This window comes from Archocentrus centrarchus, chromosome 15, assembly GCF_007364275.1.
Source record: "Archocentrus centrarchus isolate MPI-CPG fArcCen1 chromosome 15, fArcCen1, whole genome shotgun sequence".
NCBI lineage: Eukaryota > Metazoa > Chordata > Actinopteri > Cichliformes > Cichlidae > Archocentrus > Archocentrus centrarchus.
In genome coordinates this window covers 10484499-10504210 of record NC_044360.1, presented here as the reverse complement: position 1 = coordinate 10504210, position 19712 = coordinate 10484499, and the positions used below count along the sequence as shown (strand labels likewise).

General features: G+C 40.9%; 1 protein-coding gene across 1 annotated transcript in view; it reads right to left on the bottom strand.

Annotated features, from left to right (window-relative positions):
• Positions 1-492: 492 nt before the first annotated feature.
• Positions 493-19712, bottom strand: part of lrpprc (leucine-rich pentatricopeptide repeat containing) — a 63703-nt gene continuing 44483 nt past the window's right edge. The window contains exons 29-38 of the mRNA XM_030748472.1: positions 18920-19043; positions 17974-18100; positions 13684-13772; positions 13403-13607; positions 10818-10945; positions 10603-10718; positions 5158-5232; positions 4331-4415; positions 3049-3191; positions 493-744 (exon numbers count right to left, since the gene is read on the bottom strand). Of these exons, the coding sequence (XP_030604332.1) occupies positions 679-744; positions 3049-3191; positions 4331-4415; positions 5158-5232; positions 10603-10718; positions 10818-10945; positions 13403-13607; positions 13684-13772; positions 17974-18100; positions 18920-19043 (1158 nt within the window). The 3' untranslated portion in view covers positions 493-678. The remainder of the gene's footprint in view (positions 745-3048; positions 3192-4330; positions 4416-5157; positions 5233-10602; positions 10719-10817; positions 10946-13402; positions 13608-13683; positions 13773-17973; positions 18101-18919; positions 19044-19712) is intronic.

Below are 19712 nucleotides of genomic sequence, written 5' to 3'. Positions count from 1 at the left end.
AAATACATCTGACTTACAGTATCTACATGCTTTTCATGCACAGGAGGCTTCCTTCGCACACACTGATGAAAGTATAAGTTTTCCTTTGTGCTCAGTCCACAGTCTAATTTCCAATTAATTTTTTTCTAGCCTGCCACTGGCAACGACCTTTCCTTAAAAAAAAAAAAAAGAAAGAAAGAAGGAAAAGACCACTACTAGTATTATAACCACTGACCCAAACTGATTCATTTTTAAACATCTTTTCTTGATTTTCAAATTCACATTGTAGCTCGAGGTTGTGTGAATTGTTATAATGCAGGGAAGTACTTACAAAAATGTGGCAAATATAAACGAACCTGGGTGGGCAATCATAACTATACATCCTGAACTGCACCCAGTTAAGACATAAAACATCACCTAAGGTGGGCTGGATATTTTGAAATGCACACTGAGTAAATATATACAAAAAAACCTCAAGTACTCAGTCTGGATTCCTACCATCATTTATTAGCATAAATACTTCTGTACATTCACAACATGTTCATCAACAGTATCGATACCGCAGCGGGCAGAATCTCAGCATCCAAAAGTTATAACACTCAACATTTCACAATGAACAACTCAGATATAAAAAAAAAAAAAAAGAAGGAAGAAAATGGTGGGATTTGCAATGAAATATGAGGAGAGGATGGCGATGCTTTATTCCTCTGCTGTCGCCCGGGCTTTGGCAGCTCTCAGCTTGTCTGCATAAAACTTAAAGGACTCCTGCAAAGAGAAGGCAAAGGCAAAGCATTCAGCAAACAACACGCTCCAAAACACCTGCTCACCTGCTGCAGCCTTACACTGTAAGTTGTGTTTCAACCTCGCCTCTTTCCAAAAGTAAGCAGCACTGGAGCCCTCCTGGGTCTGTCTAAATAGTCTCCAGTCTCCAACCAGGTTGTCTTGTTTCATCTTTAAATCCCCATTAATACACAAATAAGGGATTTGTAGCACATTCCCCAAACACACACTTCCGTTCTTTGCCTCTGTTCCTGGCTAATTAATCAGTGTTTTGATCCAGACAAAGTGTTGTGGTGGGTGTTTTTTTTGGGGGGGGGGGGGGGGGGGAGAAGGTGAGAGCTTTTCTGCAGATTACTCCAGCTCCTTACAATGTACGTTTGCTTATTAATGTAGTAATTAATGCCGATAAATCGCTGCGTTCACTACAGAGAGGGAGAGGGAGATCCTGGCACGGGTTTCAAACAGTTTCGAGGGGTCAGAGCACCCTAATTAAAAATATCTTATTTCCTCTAAAGGTTTGTCCACATGTTGGTTTATTTGGCTACATTCTGACAAAGCTCAAAGCAATTAGAAATAAAAAAAAATAATAATAATAAATGGGAACATTTCTTTCTGGGAACATGCACACTGCTGCTGGAAAATGCAAAACCTCTATACATATGGAAAGGACGAAGACCAACAGTGACTTACGCTTTTATTCATAGAAACTTCTGAATACCATGACTCTTCAGCTTTCCCTCTCCTTGCAACTGTTCTTCTTAAACCCAGCAATCACTTAACTTCCCCGGCTTTCAGTAAATAATGTAGGAGCTTCTCTACCTTCGTCCCCTCTTTCTCCTTCTATCTTCGTACTGCAGGTGAGTGATGTGAAGGTAAGACTTTGGTCTACACCTGCCTCAAGGGAACACCACATCAAAAGTGCTGCGGCTGAGCGGCCTCTGTGTGCGTGCGTGTGTGTGTCCCCGGCCAGAAATAGACCTACATCAGCTTACAAAATGTTCATCGTGCTGAAATGCTCAAAAACACTATGAGCCCAAAAAGGAGAGTGGCTATTGCAATGACACCATCTCGCTTACACAATATATGTACTCCGTGACTGTGGGGCGCAAATTCTCACCAAACACACACACACACACACTAACAACCTCAGGAGGCTTGCTGCAGGCCTGGACATGCTGAAGTACTCTGAGCGGGCACACTGCTCCTTCATATTACTATGGCACACAGAGACCACAGCACACACAGGATGGCACACATTAGGACACCAGCACAAGGTGTCCCAGTGTGTTAGGAGTTGTTGGGCGTAGCAGGCCTAGCAGAGCATGGGAGGAAACATTGGTGATGCCATAAACTGTTAATTCAATACTAATTCAGATCCCTGAATTAAAGATGAACATCTGCACTTCAATCACAGATTTATTGTTTGATTTAAATCCACTGCGGTGGTGCACGGAGGTGAAATATGAAGCATGGCTGTTAGAAGTAACCGGAGCTTCATCGTCAATCTTCAAAAGGTTAAGTCACTGCTTAGGTGAAATCTGTGTTCACCCTAAAGTGAAAGGCAGAAACTACCATGTGGACACTGCTTCATTTTATGGGATCACAACAAAAGGCTGGAAACTACTGGACCAAATGATCTAATACTACTTTGTCATAAATAAATAAATACATTTAAAAAAGGCGTCATCATCATAAATGCTGTTTTATAGAGTTTTAATTGTAACTGTAATGATGAAGCTCATCAGTACAAAACTGAATTCTGCTTTCCATGTTTCTGATGGCAACATTAACCCAAATTTCTGCCATTTATGACAACTTTTTAGTGTTTAGTAGCACATGTGCTTTCATAATACGAATGCAATTGTTCATAATTGCTTTGAAGTACAATTGTCATACCTTCCACAGGCCCAGCTTGGTATTTGTGCGTGTTTGATGCAAACTCAGTATTTTGCATGTAGTGTTCAAAACTCCACTACAGAGATCTAACCATATTTCTGTTTCTCCTGGAAACTAAAGATTTAAAAGAAAAAACAACAACATTTCTTTGGAACATTTAGAGTTTGAAATGTAAAACTGCGTGGAGTGCACAGGAGCATATCAAAAGTGTTATCTGGCTGATAGAAGAGCAACTTTTTTCTGCTGTTTTCTTCCTTTCAGATCTATAGTTCATTTTACTTGATCAAACCTCTAAAATGCTAAAACGCCATCACATTTGCATCTGAGTGTTTTCTCAAAGCAGCTCCGTTTTGGGGGTGTGTGCGCGCACATGTGTGAGAGAGGGAGACTCACGGGGGGCTCGGTGAAGGGCACCGTCTCTCCTACTTCGCGGTAAAGCACAGCCAGCCGTTTGAGTGACAGCTCGTCGACGACCATCCCCTCCTTCTGCATCTGCTCATGCAAAGCCTTGGCTGCTGGTAAGTCCTTATCCAGAACTGCCAGATGAGAGCGAGGGAGGGTAGAGAGACAGAGTAAGAGAAAGTCAACAAATGAGACAAGAAACAGGCCTTATTTGAATTTAGATATTTAGAGAAAAACTGACAGTGTGGTAGGATAATCATGCCATTTTCCCACCAATTTATTGGTGCCAAGAAATTCAATTTTAAATGCAACTGCACATTCATTTGGCAGAGTGACATTTTCTTTTTATTACTTCTGGTTGCGAGTTCAATAAGCAGGTAGAAAAGGAAAACAGAGGATGAAAAACAGGAAAGGATTCGCTGGCACTGTGGAAAATATATTCTCAAGAAGCAAAGACAACAACTAGACAGTAAAATAACATTTTATACACATTAAAAAATGATTACCACATGAATTCATTAAACTTCAGTTAGTAACTTTGTCTCTTTTTAGCAAAACAAACATGTAATGAGTGGAACTGACGTACTGTAAAAGTTATCTTTAAACCTGAAACAGCACGGATCTGTGTGATTGTGTGTAGCCAAGAGGTAAAAATAGGAAGGTCACAAATGTTAAAAGAAAAAAGACAAGCGAAAAGAAAACCCCTCAAAGAGGGGGGGGAAAAAAGGGAAAAGTACACAGATGGGACAAAGAACAGAGGCGAGCAGTGCATCACTAATTGCTTCCCCTATGGCTGCCTTGACCGACCAGCGAGCTAATGCTAATTAAATAGTCATGTCTTCTCATCTCTGGTGTGACAAGGTACGGAAGAAGGGGGGACAGGCGGGTGAGAAGGTGAAGTGAAAGCAAAGAGGGGAGGATTAAAAAAAAAACTGAGGACAGGAAAATGTAGACAGGAGTAAAAAGGTGGAGAGAGGGAAAAAAAGCTGAGTGGTGGAACGTGTTGAGATTAGCACGCTAGGCTAGCCAGGACAGCTAACTCATTAGATGACATGTGTTCTTCTAACCCCTGAATGCCTGCCTACACACACACACACACACACACACACACACACACACACACACACACACACACACACACAGAGACCTTGACCTGATGCATTGTTAATGGGTCCGTTAATGTTGACTTAGCTACAGGCCAGTGAACCGCATGCTGCACTACCATATCCATTCAGCCCTTCTGTAAGACCGAGCGCCTGTTTATGCATCTTACCGTGACATTTCATCAGGTACGGGTACAGCACTTCCTTCTCAGCAAAGTCTGGAATCAGGCTCAGCAGGTTCTTGATCTTACCCACCTAAACACAAAAGACATTGCACATGTCAGGATCCGTATGAGGATTTAAACTGTGGGCCGTGTCCCGACAGCAGATCGCCCTTTGCAACAAAACAGAAATTAAAATATGCTCTTATGATAATAGTACTGTGCAAAGGTTTAAGACACTAAAAGTAAAGTGAGGATGCTTTCAATAATGATAAATAACTTCTGAAGCACTGAGCTGTCTTAGACTGTTCTGAGTGTCCCCAGTTGTGCCCGTGTATTCACCTTGATAAAATTGAGTCTTTTCTTTCTGAATGAAGCCTGAAATGGCAGAGTGGCAAAATATTCCTTAAGATGACTTAGTTCAAATGGCCACACAGGGAATTAAGTGTTCCATGTTTAAGTGTTCAGAACCAGACTTCCATCCAAACATAGAAGAGGTTAAAAAAAAAAAACAAAACAAAAAAAAAAAAGGTCCAGAGGTGCACAAAGAGGCCTCCCTGAAGGGGATTGTAGCAAAATTTAAAAATCGGGTAAGGTTTTTAGTGTTTTCTTTTAGTTATTAGGTTTCACACAAAACCAATCTTGATTAGATTCAGGACCTCTGTCATTAGCAGACACTCGAAGGTTGTATTTTAATCGTTTTCTCCATATTTAAGGAATCCCAAATATGCACTGTACACATTCACAGGACACTTGGTCATTTAATCTTACTGACATGAATGATAGAATTTAAAAATTCAGACCCTAAAGAGAAGCAGGCTAAGGTGTGGTTTTACCTGTCCAGGTGTCTGAGCCTTTTGGGTCATAAAGGACAGCAACACCTCCTTCTGTTCAGCCAAAGCATTACAACGCTGTGTTGGGACAAAAAGAGACAGAAAAGAAATAAGGACTAAAGTGTGACAGCCAACACTGGGTCCCTCTTGACTCTTTTTGAATTCAAGAAAACTCTAAAGTCTTTTTTAAATAGGTACAGTATATAAACACACACACACACACACACACACTCGGGGTTACACTCAGGTTAAAGGATAATTATGGATTTAATAACTACTCATTTCTTTATGATTTTAAAGGTACAGTGCTTCTTCACAAAAAGCATAATTATCAGCAAGTCCAACTAAAGGCCATATCTGTTATTCTGTGGAAACATGAGTACAGTCATAGCATGACTGCCTCCAGTGCAGCTTGGACTAGTGATTTAAACTGATGAATTGAGGACAGGAATTTAAAAAAAGAAAAAATTTTAAACAGATTCATAAGCAGGCTTCTTAAAGTTGATCTTTTTAGAGGAACTGTTACACTGGGTGTCATCTTGTCACCTCTCTGCAGCAGTTTGCTTGTCTTATTAACCAACGTAAAGCTGACGCTGAGATGCATTTGTTCCTGGCAGCAGTGAAATACCCACTGTTTATGTAAAATTATATCAGATTCTGGCTTTCTATTTGCAGTTACACTGAAAACAAACAACAACAAAAAAAACAGCCTAACAACTTCAATGCATTTCACTTCATTAACCTCCTGAGCCCTGAGCTCCTGTTTGAAATGCATTGATATGTATATAAGCTAAGCTTTCTCCTTGAACAGGAAATTGTATTTTGTAACATGGTTGTTACATACTTTTGTAAAAAAAAAAAAAAAGTCCTCAGATGGGGACAATGGGTTTATTTTATAGCACAACACACCAAAGTCAACATGGCTTAAAGTATAAAACACTATTGAGCAGAATCAGCTATAAGGTGCAGCAAAGCCAAAATGCAATGCTCCCATATGTGGACGCAGCATCTTAGGAGGTTATTACGATAAAGCAAACATGACACAGGAATTTAGAAATGTATGGACTTATATAATAAAATGACAGATCTCTGTTGCTGGCAAGTTAACATGTGCATGACTGCTTAGAATGAAAACACGCAAACATACATATGATATACTCTGTGGGTTTGTAAAGGAGATTGCCTTCCTGTGAGTGACTGAGTGCATTCTCTTGGCCGAGCAGCAATGAGGTCCAATTACTAGCCAGTCGTAAACTGACGTGTTTCACTCCTCGGCCTCGTACAGAATTAAAAGCGGATGGCCTGTGAGGCTTTTAACACACGGCCCCACACACAGACATGGAACAAGCCTGCCTTCTTTTGGAGTCACTAAGTGCAGAGTAGCTTTAGTACAATCAGGCAATTAGACTACCACTATTCTGCTTCACTTTCTGAAGCAACTTTGCTCCATGCTCTCATTCACTCTCCAGTATTTTCTTTTTCTCCCTCCCTTGCCACATCGAATTGTCCCAACGGCAAAGCCGCAACTGAACAGACCTACCTTCTCCTTTGCTCCTCACACACACTGCCTAAAAGCTCTGGATACCTAGGGAACCCTTCCTCTTTTTCCTCAGTGACCTCTCCCAGCGCACACACATGCATAAGCAGTTACAGACAAGCCTGCAAGGCACACACCTCACAGCTTCTTTCTCTCCTTAATGACTTCATCCCTCTCGTTCCCCACCGACCTCACCTCCATCTCTCCTGATAGCCTTGTCATTATAGTCTGCTTTCTTGCATAAAAGCTTTTCAGTTGTGGTCCTGCTTCACTTATGATGGGATGGAGGAGTTGGGATGCTACCCTCCAGTGACCCTCAAAGAGCAGCTTGGAGGGGAGAGTCAGGAAAAGGAGAGGGACGAACCGCAGCGCACAGCTTAACCCCGGCTACACGAGTCTAAACTCAAACTTTAAGAAAAAAAACAAAAAAAAAAAACAGGACACATTTTGCTATGAGATGTCCTCACAATTTTGGTGGGTTTATCACATTCAAAGTGCTGCCTGAAATGGTTACAATTACCAAAACTTGCAGATGTTAACCAGAGCAACATTTCAGACTTTATAGTATAACTATATAACAATAAGTGGCAGTGGAACAGCGGGTAGGTGTTCGCCTTGCAGCCGGAGGGTTGCTGGTTCGAGCCCCTGTGCTGCGTTGTGTCCTTGGGCAAGACACTTAAACCACATTGCCTAATGGTAGCGCCAGTCTGGCTGCACGACCGCAGATGCTCGTCTCTGGATGAGTGATCTGGAACACTCATTTCATTGTTGCCTTGTGCACACAAGGACAATGAGTTGAATCTAACATCTATAATTGTCAGTTCAAGTAAGATATACCAGCAATCATACATGATTACCAATAGTCTTTGAAAAGGGGAACTTTTTAAATCAGTGCTTCCTCTAAATTTGTGTACTTGCACAATTCAGTAATAAAATTAGTTTTCTATTACTCTTAAAGTTTAAATATCTGGAATACTTGATATTTCACAGTACTTATATAGTGCCTTTCTACTCAGTTGAGCACTCAACTTTCTACTCTAAGTCTCATTCACTTTTTTTTTTTTTTTTTTTTAAATCTATGCCTAAGCACTTTCTAACACACACCTGATTGATGCAGCAGGAGGGATCGACCCACTGACCTTCAGAGGACCCACTCCTAGAGAGTGAATTGCACTACTGATGCATCGTTTAATTCTTGTGGATTATTATGGTGGAGCTCATCGTTAACTATTTTATTCAGGGGTGCAAATAATTATCATTTTGCCTGTGTTTTTATTGTTCTCCTAGCCCAGGATCCTCAAATCCAGGCCTTGAGGTCCGGTGTGCTGCAGGTTTTAGATATGTCCCTGATCCAACACACCTGAATCAAATGGCTTAATTACCTCCTCAGTATGCAGTCAAGTTCTCCAGAGTCCTGCTAATGACTTTTATATTTGACTCAGGTGTGTTGAAGCAGAGACACATCTAAAAAGGTGCAAGACACCGAACCTCAAGACCTGGATTTGACGATCCCTGTCCTAGCCCCTTTCGCCTCAGTGCCCCACTGTTACTTCAAAAAACTTAAAAGGTGAGAGTGCTTTCTATTACTGCACCCAAAGCTCCAGAATATCCCACCTTTTCCACCCACCTATTTTCTGAGATACCCCATGGTTATCGTCAGGTCCACTGCAACATGAAAAATACAGTAGGAAAAATGTGCGATAAGGCAAGAGCAATATCAATATTACTGATCTGTTATCATATTTATGTAGTTATTGTATTTTCTGTATTAGACTTGCTTTTAATCTGAACTGGCCTATGCCACGTACAGCAAGCAAGAGTAAAACATTCGGTTATAGGTCTATAGAGTGTTAAAAGATGAGGTGATGTAACATGGTGGTAAACATGCTGTTTTTTGAAATATGTTGCTGACATCAAATTCAAAATGAGCATATTGTTTTCAAAAGAAAAAAGGATTTAAATGGCTTGTGAATCATTGCATTTTGTACTGTTTTTTTTTTTTTTTTTTTTTTTTTTTTAAGGAAAAGGGGCTTATAAGACCAAACTTGTAACTGTTCATTAACATGCATGTTAGTGGTGGATTCTTGTATAAACACAGAGTGGAGTAATCACTCAAGTTGTCAATTCTCTATTAATTGTCTCCCGTTCCTGGTGAACTCCACTGTTGCTCCCTTCCCTATTCTATCCCCTTTTCAACCAATCAGCATTCGACCACTGCATAGGTCATCTGCGTCCAGCGACATGCAGCTGGAGGACTACATGAGAGCACTTTTGTGGTGGGTGAAAGCTGCTATTTGCTGTCCAAATGGAACCGCATATGCAGACGGACACATCTGTGGGACCATAATTATGCTTTAGAAAGATGTGAAACTAGGACTACATTAAAAGACAGATATATAACAAAAATTCAGATGTCTAAGAAAAGATGTAAAAGGTGAAGAGCTTGCCCCTCGAAGCAGGTCATCATCTGTTGTTTGGAAATACTTTGGATTTAGTGCAAGTGCTTCAAAGAATGATGTAGAGCTGTCTTCACCACAAAGCAATACAACCAAATTATTCAACTGCCTACAAACACACCACAAACTGGAGAATAATTAATCCATGAAGGCCAAGAAAAACACCTTATTTGTCTGCAAAGATGTTTTAATTAACAGGAATGTAATAAAGTGTAAAGGTGAAAGTAGTCCCCTGTTGATTAAATTTTGCTAAATTTTTTTTTTAATTGCATATTCGCCAATTCGATCCTTGGAGGAGACACACAATCCCTTTGGAGTTGCATCAGGAAGGACAGTGTAAAAACCTGCCAAATCAAACATGTGGAGCTTATGCTGCACTGTTCTCTCCATCCATCCTCCTGTCTCTCACCCATCTAGCTGCTACATATTTATATCCCCAGACTCAATGGAAAGTCATTGAGCTGTAATATATGAACTGTTGAATAAGTGAACGAGTAGAAGGCAAATTTCAGACCACAAGACTCAGCGGCGGAAAATGGGCAAGCACTTCCTGACATCAGCGCGAGGCTGGATAAATAAGTCAGCGAATGTGGCAGGAGAACCTCTCCACCAACACTGGAGTTTGACAACTGGATAAATGCAACTGGGAGTTGTGATGGACTGAATTCATCACCAGGTCCCTTGTTGATATTTTTTCCCCTCTTTTGGCAGATTTTAATTACTTCGATACTGTAATTTAAAATGTAAAAACACAAGGCAGCCAAATGGAGAAGTCCGCATTGGGACAAAAATGCTCTATATGATTTAAAATTTATCCAAAGTGGTCACAAAAAGAAAAAACATCACTTAGTTTTGCATTTTGCTCTAATTTCAAGCTGAATAAACAAAACTCAGCAGGGCTTAAGTAGTACCTTCACGTGGCCATATGAAATGGTTAGGTTTTCATTTTCACAGCAGATTCTTTCATTTGTATTTTTGCATTTTTTTTTTGGTAACAATCACATTTGAATTTATTCAGAGACAACCCACTGCTTTCCTCTTGTAAGACATTCAGTGTCTTTCAAGTCACTCTTATCTTCTCTTTACACAAAGACAAATGGGGGTTAATGAGAGTATGCACAGTGAGAAGCACGTGGACTCCTTCACTTCATGTTTAAATTGTGATGAAGTAATGTGAGAAAAGCAGTGAGTAATGTATCCATGTATGAATGGTTGTTAATTTCCCTCTAATATTAATTATGTGTACTTTAGCTCATCTCAACCACTGAAGGCTGCAACCAAAGCTACTCACACACGCACACAAAAAGGGGCACAAAAGCTAAGGAAAAATACATTATTTGAATCAGACAACATACCTTTGGACAATATTTGGATAAAAATATATTTGGGACACTTGACAATGAAATATCTTGGCTCTCGGGCTAAGAGCTATTGTTCTCACACACATTCACTTACAGCCAGCATGAATTTGGCGTCCTCGACTTTGTCCATATCCAACAGCTGAAGGAAGAGGTCTGAAGCTGGTCTGTAGCAGGCAAAGTGGTTGGCTAGCCGCTCTGCCATAGCACTCACTACAAAACAACATATTGCATTGGTAAAAAGTTGATTAGCATTATTCAATTAAAATCAGTTATTGTGACTGTGGCTTTATGTTTCTGCATGTGTCTTACACTTGTCTATGGCATGGTCGTTCCCAGATTCCAAGACTTTTCTAAAGACGAAGGACATACTGGGGTTTGTGCTATCTGGACTCGTGTAGATTCCCTCCAACAACTCTACAGCAGACTCCACATCACCGCTGCAGAGGGAGAGGGATACAAATTTTCTGTTATATCTACTCAACTGCTACTTTATTAGGTACATCTGTTTAACTGTTCATGCTAATATCTGATCAGCCAATCACATGGGACAAACTCAGTACAACATCAGAATGGGGAAGAAGGATGATTTAACATGTATGTTTAACATGGCGAACCTTGAAGCAGATGGGCTAAAAGCAGCAGAATACCACACTGAGTGCCATTAAGAACAGGAAACTGAGGCTACAATTTACATTGGGTCACCAAATCTGGACAACAGAAGATTTGGAAAAAAGAAAAAAACAAACAAACAAAACAAAAAAAAACACTGTCTGGCCTGATGAGTCTCCATTAAGATGGCAGGGTCAGAATATGGTATAAACATGAAAGCATGGGTCCATCCTGGCTTGTATCAACTGTTCAGACTGTTGGTGGTGTAATGGTGTGGGGGATACTCTGTTGGCATACTTTGGGCCCCTTAGTACCAGCTGAGAAACATTTAAACAGCACAGCCTACCTGAGTATTGTTGCAGGCCATGGCCATCCTTTTATGACCCCACACTATACTGATCTTCTGATGACTGCTTCCAGCAGGATAGAAAGTTCAAATCATCTCAATTTTATGAACATGACAATGAGTTCACTGTACTCAAATGGCCTCCACATTCACCAGCTCTTAATCCAGGAATTACTGGTACATAAGCTGCACTCATTTTTTGGAAACATGGTCAAATGTGGTGTAACAGGAGATTCATATCACAGATGTACAGCTGACAAATCTGCAGGAACTATGTGATGCTATCGTGTCAATATAGACCAAAAACTATGAGAAATGTTTCAGTGTTGTTCAATCTATGCCATGAAGAATTAAGGCAATTCTGAAGGCAAAAGTTGGTCCAACTGGTGTGCTTAATAAGTACACCTTGCTATCCACTGTTAGAATGGTGGATGCTCATATGAGTTCAACCTATTTAGAAGTAGCTCAGGCTTCAGTCTGCTCTAAACACTCCAATAGTTTTTCCCACTCTTGATCTGTTTGTCGTCAGTGAGAGTTGATATCCATGATATGGTCATCTCAGGCACACAACTAACTGTAAGAACAGTTCCACACCCCCCAGTTGTTTAACCTTTCTGTTTGAAAGGGGGCAGCCAATCAGAAGATGGCTTTAAAGGGAGAAAAGCTACAACAGATTCAGACCACTGATGAAATGCGGTGCTGCAATCAGGCCCTGTATAAATTAATCAAGGATTATTTATTTTGATTTGATTATTTTGAAGTTAAGAGCTTAAGAGTAAAAAATATGGAGACAGAAATTAGCCTAATATTACAAAAATAGACATTAAAAAAAAAAAATCTATAATTTAATGTCAAATTTATATGAGTTTCACTTTTTGTCTCTTACAACCACCATCTAGGTGCGGACGAACTCATTCTTCCCCCCCATACTGTGAAATGTTTTTCTGCTGAAGTTGCCACAACCACACAAATCCTGCATACCATAGCATAACAAACCTAAAACAACTCAAACTGGCAACCAAGCCTCACTACTAACAGTTTATGCTCCCTGCTTCCCCACTGCCGTCACCAGTTGTGATGAATATTTAACTTACAGGGTGTGTGTATATATATGTGTGAGTGTCTGGAGGTGGGGGAACATATCTACGCCGATTGTTGCGACTGGGACCGTCTGAATAATTCAGCAAAGGGCCCCTCTAAATGTGGTGCTCTGCTTTCCGGGCCCGCTTGCTTTTCCGCTGCAGCTCTTAACCAGTCAGCTTGACTCAGATGCAAAGGGGAAGCATGTGTCAGGGAAGCTCAGAGCGCAGCTCCCAGAGGTCAGGGTTCAAGCTGACAGATCTGCGCTACGATGACCAATCAGGCGTGAGACCGCTTTGCTATTCTTCACTTCTTGCTGTCCCTCTGAGTTGGCACGGGGATGCCGCTGTTTGAGCTGGAGCACGGCACTAATGCACAAGTGGCTCAAGAAAAGTTTGAACACAGTGTGCTTCATTATTTTGCTCTCTGCTGTTTGAGAAGAGACAAAGGAGCAATGGAGGATGGCTCTTTTCATGACATTAAAAGGAAACCATGAATAATCCTATTATGCCTCTGTTTCCTATTTGTATTTGATGCCCTGATAGCCATGCAAGCTTTTTACTTTAACAGTGTGTCAGGCTGGATCTTGCCACACTCTCCTGTGGGTACTGCATTAAACTGTTTATATCCAATAGTGCTAATGAAATAGCATAAAAGATTCTTAATGGACTGTGTTGGAAAAATTCTGCTCATGCAACCTGCAGCTCTGCTTATCTTCAGTCATTAGTATTTTTTGCTGGCTGTTCATATATTTCACGACACGTTGCTGGTGTTAGATGAACAGATACAGGGAAATGTCTGGAAAGCTGTATATGCTGTGATCTTAACACGTCCATCGATAAATCTCATAAAAACTTACTTTTTGATGTGTCCCAGGGCAGTGTTGTTGACAAACACCATGCTGGACAGGTTGGGGCTAGTGCCAAGGCTCTTTATTAACAATTCCACTTCCTGGATCCCTTCCACATCACCATGATTCCCCAGGGCCTGAACCAGTCTGGTGATGGCAAGATGTGAGGGCACATGGTCCAACTGAAGCATAGACTTCAGTTTCTCAAGGGCCTCTGTGGAGGAGTGCAGCAAGTGACTGTGTGTACAAATTAGGTTTGCGTGTGTTTAGCATGCATGTCAATTTCTTACCTTTGACCTGGCCTTTTTTGCTGTGTGTGATGATGAGCAAATTGGTGGCAATATCACTCAGCTTGAAACCAGGCACGCAAGATTCGGCACTAAGGGAAACAAATATTTTCTTGGTTATCTGCAGAATGCAAGTATTGAGCATTAAAACAGGAAATCCAATGGGAATTTCCTCCTGTGATTAAGGAAAATATGAAATAAATGTAGAAGTCACTACATAAATCTGTTAATATCAATGCATTATGTATAACATTACTATAATCGTAAGGCAACCATGTTGTTTACATTTGAGCAATATGCTGAGCAGTAGGTATGGCTTTAATATTGCTCAATGATGAATTATAGTCTGTACTATTTATGGCCATGAGTCATCCCTGACCAACATGTTAGACAATGCTCAGTCAATCAGAAGTTGTCATCACAGGCTAATAAATAAAGCTGCAGCCTATACCTGATGTTACTATAAATAGACTGCCTCTACATAGAAATTTTGGGATTCCCCCAATTCTCACCATCTAGCTACTGCCAGCTGTTCAGTGACCTAGGTCATTTGCTAGATATGGGGAATCCCCACTTCTCCAGTAATGGTCAAGTAGGTATAGCCAATCACAGTACAATATGATCACATGATTAGGCTAAGCCAATCAGGAATAAGAAAGAGGCTGCACATCATTAGCATATATTATCAGAGTATTAACAGCCTGAAATACTCCATGTTGTTTACTCTCCACATCAGATAAATTCAGCCAAGGTGTACACAGGATACTAAACTTCCAGAAATATGAATATTGTGTTGCACATCTTTGAAGAGTAAAGAACAGATGTGTCAAATTTCATGGCTCAACTCCTTGTGGTTTTGGAGTCTACAGACTGGAAAGGTAAATCCTCAGACTGGAGAGAATCCATGCAGACACGAGAACATGAAAACTCCACACAGAAAGGCCCTGGACAGATGGTGGATTCAAACCCAGGATCGTCTTGCTGTGACAGCAGTGCTAACCAGCGTGCCTACCACCGTGCTGTCATTCACAAAAAATGAAAAACAATAAAAGCTCATCTCTATGCTGTTTTTGCCCTTGTAAACCGATTGTGTCATCTAATCCCAAGTGGGATGTTCTGCTTCAATGAAAATGAAAACATGCATCTAGTTCTATTTCCATTTCTTGATATTAGAAATGCATGATATACATGACAGATTTTATCCATATCTGAATGATGCTATAGGGAAGTCCATTATTTCCAACTTTAAGGCTAATCCTGTACAACTAAAAGTACATCTTTCTAATCTGTGAGAATGGTGTAGCTCTGTCTTCTCTGCCATTATCAGGCTTCACATTCTGAAAAGCATTAGACTCCACAGAGACAGAGGGATAAACACATGAGCTGAAAGATATATGACAGACAAGACAATAGGAACAAACCTGATTGAAAACAAGTCTGAGTTTCTAGTAAAGAGTCTGCTGTGACCTGAAAATAATACAGATATCAAGCAGTTGATTGATATTGCCGTATACGTGATGTTCCTTCCTGCTGTGTGTGGTATTATGCTGCAGCACTGAGGCCTCTGGGAGCTGCTGCCTCTCATCACATCCTTCTTCCTTCACTCCATCTGTCCGTCTACTTGCTGTCCTTTTCAGCCCTCCTCTGTTTCATTTTTGTGCCACTAAAACCTCAATCAAGCTTGCCTCCTGCCTTTTTTCCCTCTCTTTATTATACCCCTGCAACCAGATTAATCTGCCCGCTCAATTGAGCATCAGGCTGGCAATCCTTATCACTGCGGCGACACCAGGCCGGGCGGCATCCGACAGCCGCTGTGACTGGGTCACGCCAGAGATTGGAGGAGTAACAGGGTCGGCGACGGATTGCTGTGGAGACTGAGCAGTGGGGTCAGAGTTATTCTTATCAGGTGGAAGAAAATCTCCAGAAGCTGTCTCCCAACACACACGCTCACCTTCTCCTTCTAGGGATATTGCGCTTTACCCACTACTTCTTCTCTCTCATCATCACTCTCTCCCCGCAATCCCTTAATCTCACCATAAGCATCTCGCTGCTCAATTCTGTACAGATTACCCAAAAACAAACACACCCACACGCACTGAGAATTAATGCCTATAGCGTCTTCATTATCCCCGTACGTGATTAAATCTAGCCCTCCTCCCCTTGTTCACTCCTCTTTTCCTATTTAGCCCTTTTTATCTCCATCCTTTCCTTTCCATTTCCATCTCTCCCCGACTTTCCTCTCAGCTCATTTCACTTCTCATTAAGAGCGCAGATAAACTAAGCTTTTATCCAGGCAGGGATGCCATAAACCAATTCAAACAGAGACTGGAGATGGGTTATCGCTCGCATTGCCTTGTGCTTGTTGAAACACGGCTCTAAAATTGATATGATTATTTCTCATAATATAAGAGAGTGAATCATGTAGGGAGCTGAAAACAGCGAAGAGACTGATAGTGTAATAGATGTTTTTACATATTTTTTCTTTCAGCACAAATTAGTAACTGCAGCTCTTCTGTCAGTGTGTGTCATTATGTTATTATCACAACTCTTTGCTTCTGTGTTTTTCCTCTGCAGAAAGAAAGTGATATAAAGAAAGGGACAAAAGGAGACAGAAAAAGGGAAAGTAGGAGATTACCTACAAGAGACAAAACAGAGAAGATCATCCCTCTGCTAAGCTCGCATCTTTAATACCGCTGTCTGTCCATCCATTTGACTCCAGGCTCAAGCCCTGATATGGTCCCACCAAATAAACTCACGATACATTACTAATTGGAAGAAGACCGATGTCCCTGCACAAAGTCACCCGCTTTCCAGAGAACCAAAATTAATCTGTATATCCAAGTGTGTGCGCGCATGTGTGTGTATCTTGGGGCTTAGTAAGAACCATTGTTCATATCCAGCAGGGCTGAATGTGTTAGCACACAATCAGTTTGTAATCCTCATGTCTACTGAGGAGCTGCAGATTTAGCCTGAGGTGACCTGCTACCACCAACTGAGGAGATAGGGAAAGTAGCAGAGTATTAAACTGCATGTTGAATTTTAAGTTTATATACAAGATACTTTCTGTCTCTCTGTCTGCCTTGAGGGTGAATATTTCACTTATGTTAACTCTTCTAAAATGTAAGAACCAATTAAAGCCTATGGAAAGAGATGGATCCTTTGCATTTTGCTGCTGTTAAACAGTTTTCAAGGAAAAACTAAACACAAATGTGAATACCCCTTCTAAAACTAAAACCCTCTCCAGTAAATCAAAGCAGAAATATTGAGAAAACTGCCTCATGTCCTGCCATGCTGCTAAACCTGACAGCACTGGAAGCCTCCTCCTACTGCATCTCCCAGTGTTGGATTAAGGTGGTCTGAATGCGACCACTTCCAAAACCGACAATCCCACACACAAACCCACTTTGGCTGATGGTCAGCTGGGTGGAGGTGAATTCACCAGAGTGTTTGTTTCTACTGATGACATTCCTCCAGATGCAAATTTAAAAACTGCAATCTAGGCATTGTATGAGATCATCAGCACTCACATGACAAAACAAACACCTATCAGCATTCAGGAATCTTAAGAAAACCAAATTTCCATGCAAAGGTGCCCCCCCCCCCCCAACTTTAATAACAGAGAAGCAACATTAACTGTCCTTAACCGATTGCAGCAGATGCCTGCCGCTGCATGAGTCTTGTTCTGCCAAAGGTTTCCTCCTGTTAAGAGATGTTTTCCTTCCCACTGTCGCCAAGTACTTGGCCCATAGGGGGTTGTCTGATTGTTGGTGTTTTCGCTGTATTATTATAAGGTCTTTACAATATAAAGTGCATTGAGTCAACCGTTGTTGTGATTTGGTGCTATATAAAACAACTGAATTAAAATGAATTTAAAACAGCAGTATTTATGGTCATAGATCCTGGCAGTCTATGGCTGTTTTCCCATAGATTTCTATATAACCAGAAGGCTTCTGTATCATCCAGAGGAGTTCACTTTTCATACCCAGGAACCTACTATGGATTTAACCTTCTCTTGAACTGCCTTTTTATTATTTGATAAATATGATTACGCATTAAAAATCAAGTGTAACTCTATGAACATGTTCCTGCACTGATGTGTGTCTGAATGTGTGACCTCTTATCCCCATATCAAAACTATATTAAAGCTATACCTCACCTGTATTACAGCTGGCTTCTCACTGTGCCTTCAACATAGGTCATACAGGCAAAAAACTGATTGACATTATAAGCAGTGATATTTTTTTATGCTTTTCCAGAAGACTTTGCAACAGAACAAGCTATTAAGACACCTACATGTCCTTGACTGCCATAGCATCTTCAAGAGATCCGTCAGCCAACAGTGCACGGATCAGGTGGTCGTAAGGGGACGGGCCTAATGTCACACCCTTTTTATCAGCTTCCTTCAGTATCCCAAATGCTTCTGCAGAAAGAAAGCAAGAAAGAAAAGTAGAATTAAAAAAAAAAAAAAAAAAGGTGATGTTCTTCAACCAGGTTGGAAGCCAGACTGTACCTTAGACATGTACCTTTCAAAAGTCAACAACCTGACAAGGTGTGTACACTGTGGATACCTTGAGATTGTCCAGAAGTGCCAGTCCTTGACATAATTTTGAACAGTTTTTGAATTTTTCCCATTTCTGTGACAGCAGGCACTTCATTGCACCTTCAATGATGTCTATTCAATTTCAAGAATAATTTGACTTTTATTCTTTTTTTTCACCTTAATTAATCAGTTGGGTTGCCCCTCAGGCGATCTCACCAATAAGAAAAATGCTGTCTCAAGAGGAAAATCCTTCAACTTCAAAGCATAAATCAGCAGAAAGCAAAGTAAAAGGTACGCAGGATAAGAAGTCACCTTTTGGAAAGTTAGAGCCTTGAGATTGGGGGCAAATTTTAAAAAAAGTTCTTAGGATTTAGAATCAGAAGTAAAAAGATAAGTGAGCAATTCATCAGGCGGTCAACTGCAGTCATGTAAAGAAAGATTTTAATATGTTTTGGGGTTAATTTGTTTTACAGATACAAAACATACATAAAACATTGTGCAAGACTCCAAGGTTTGATGCTATCATCACGAATGAAGTAGGTAGTTGTTTTATAAACAGCTTCTGTTGACTTATCCCAACTCAAAATGTAAGTTTTAAGAGACTGGTAAATTCATACACCTCCGATGTTTAAAATATGACAAATATAGTTTGGTTCTCCTTTACACAGGACAACAGTAGCAGGACCTCCTGCTGCTTACCTTTGGCTTTGCCCTTCTTACAGAGGGCCAACAGACGGCTCTGGTAATCACTACCACTTTCAGCTGCAATGGGGGTTGTTGCAGACTTGACCAGCTGTGTGGCGGCAGCTTGCTGGTACCAGGTCTGTAAATAACATACACACAGAAAACCACGCTTAAACTCAGTCTGATGTCTACAGCTACATCAAGTATTAAAGTCTGAAACATGTTCAGATGTGTGCTGGGAAAGAGCTGCTGTGTTTATGTGTGTATGACAGTGCAATAATGCCTGACAGGCAGGCCAGGGTCCCATAATGCTCGGTCACCCATGTAGCAGCAAGGGAAGGGGGTTAAGCTGTATTGGCTGGGGGCAAATTAGGTCTGGCACCCCAGGGGCAAAGGAAAAGTGTGTGTGTTAGAGAATGTGTGTGCTGGAGCGGGTGGTGTCAACTCAAGAGCCCCTGGGGTCAGGAAGTTCATTGCTTCAGGCAACAGCAATCACTTTCTGTTTCATCATGTTTCAGGCTGTTGGAGCACACATACCAAGCTCAGGAAAAACGCAGTGCCAAGGAATGACGCAAAGAAGGCAAATTTAAGGCAAAACTTATTTTTCCCTTTCTTGTATTTAATTAGTAAAGAAAAAAAAATTGAATTCTCTCCACTTAATTTTCTTACAGCTGAACACGCATATCGAGCTAAGCATCAAGCAACAACCATATGGTGGCATTTAGCAGCTGGCTAAATTAGTCTGGCATTACAGATTTAGAGACAGATCAAGCTGTAATTCCTTTCACCAGCCAACCGGTCTGATTGA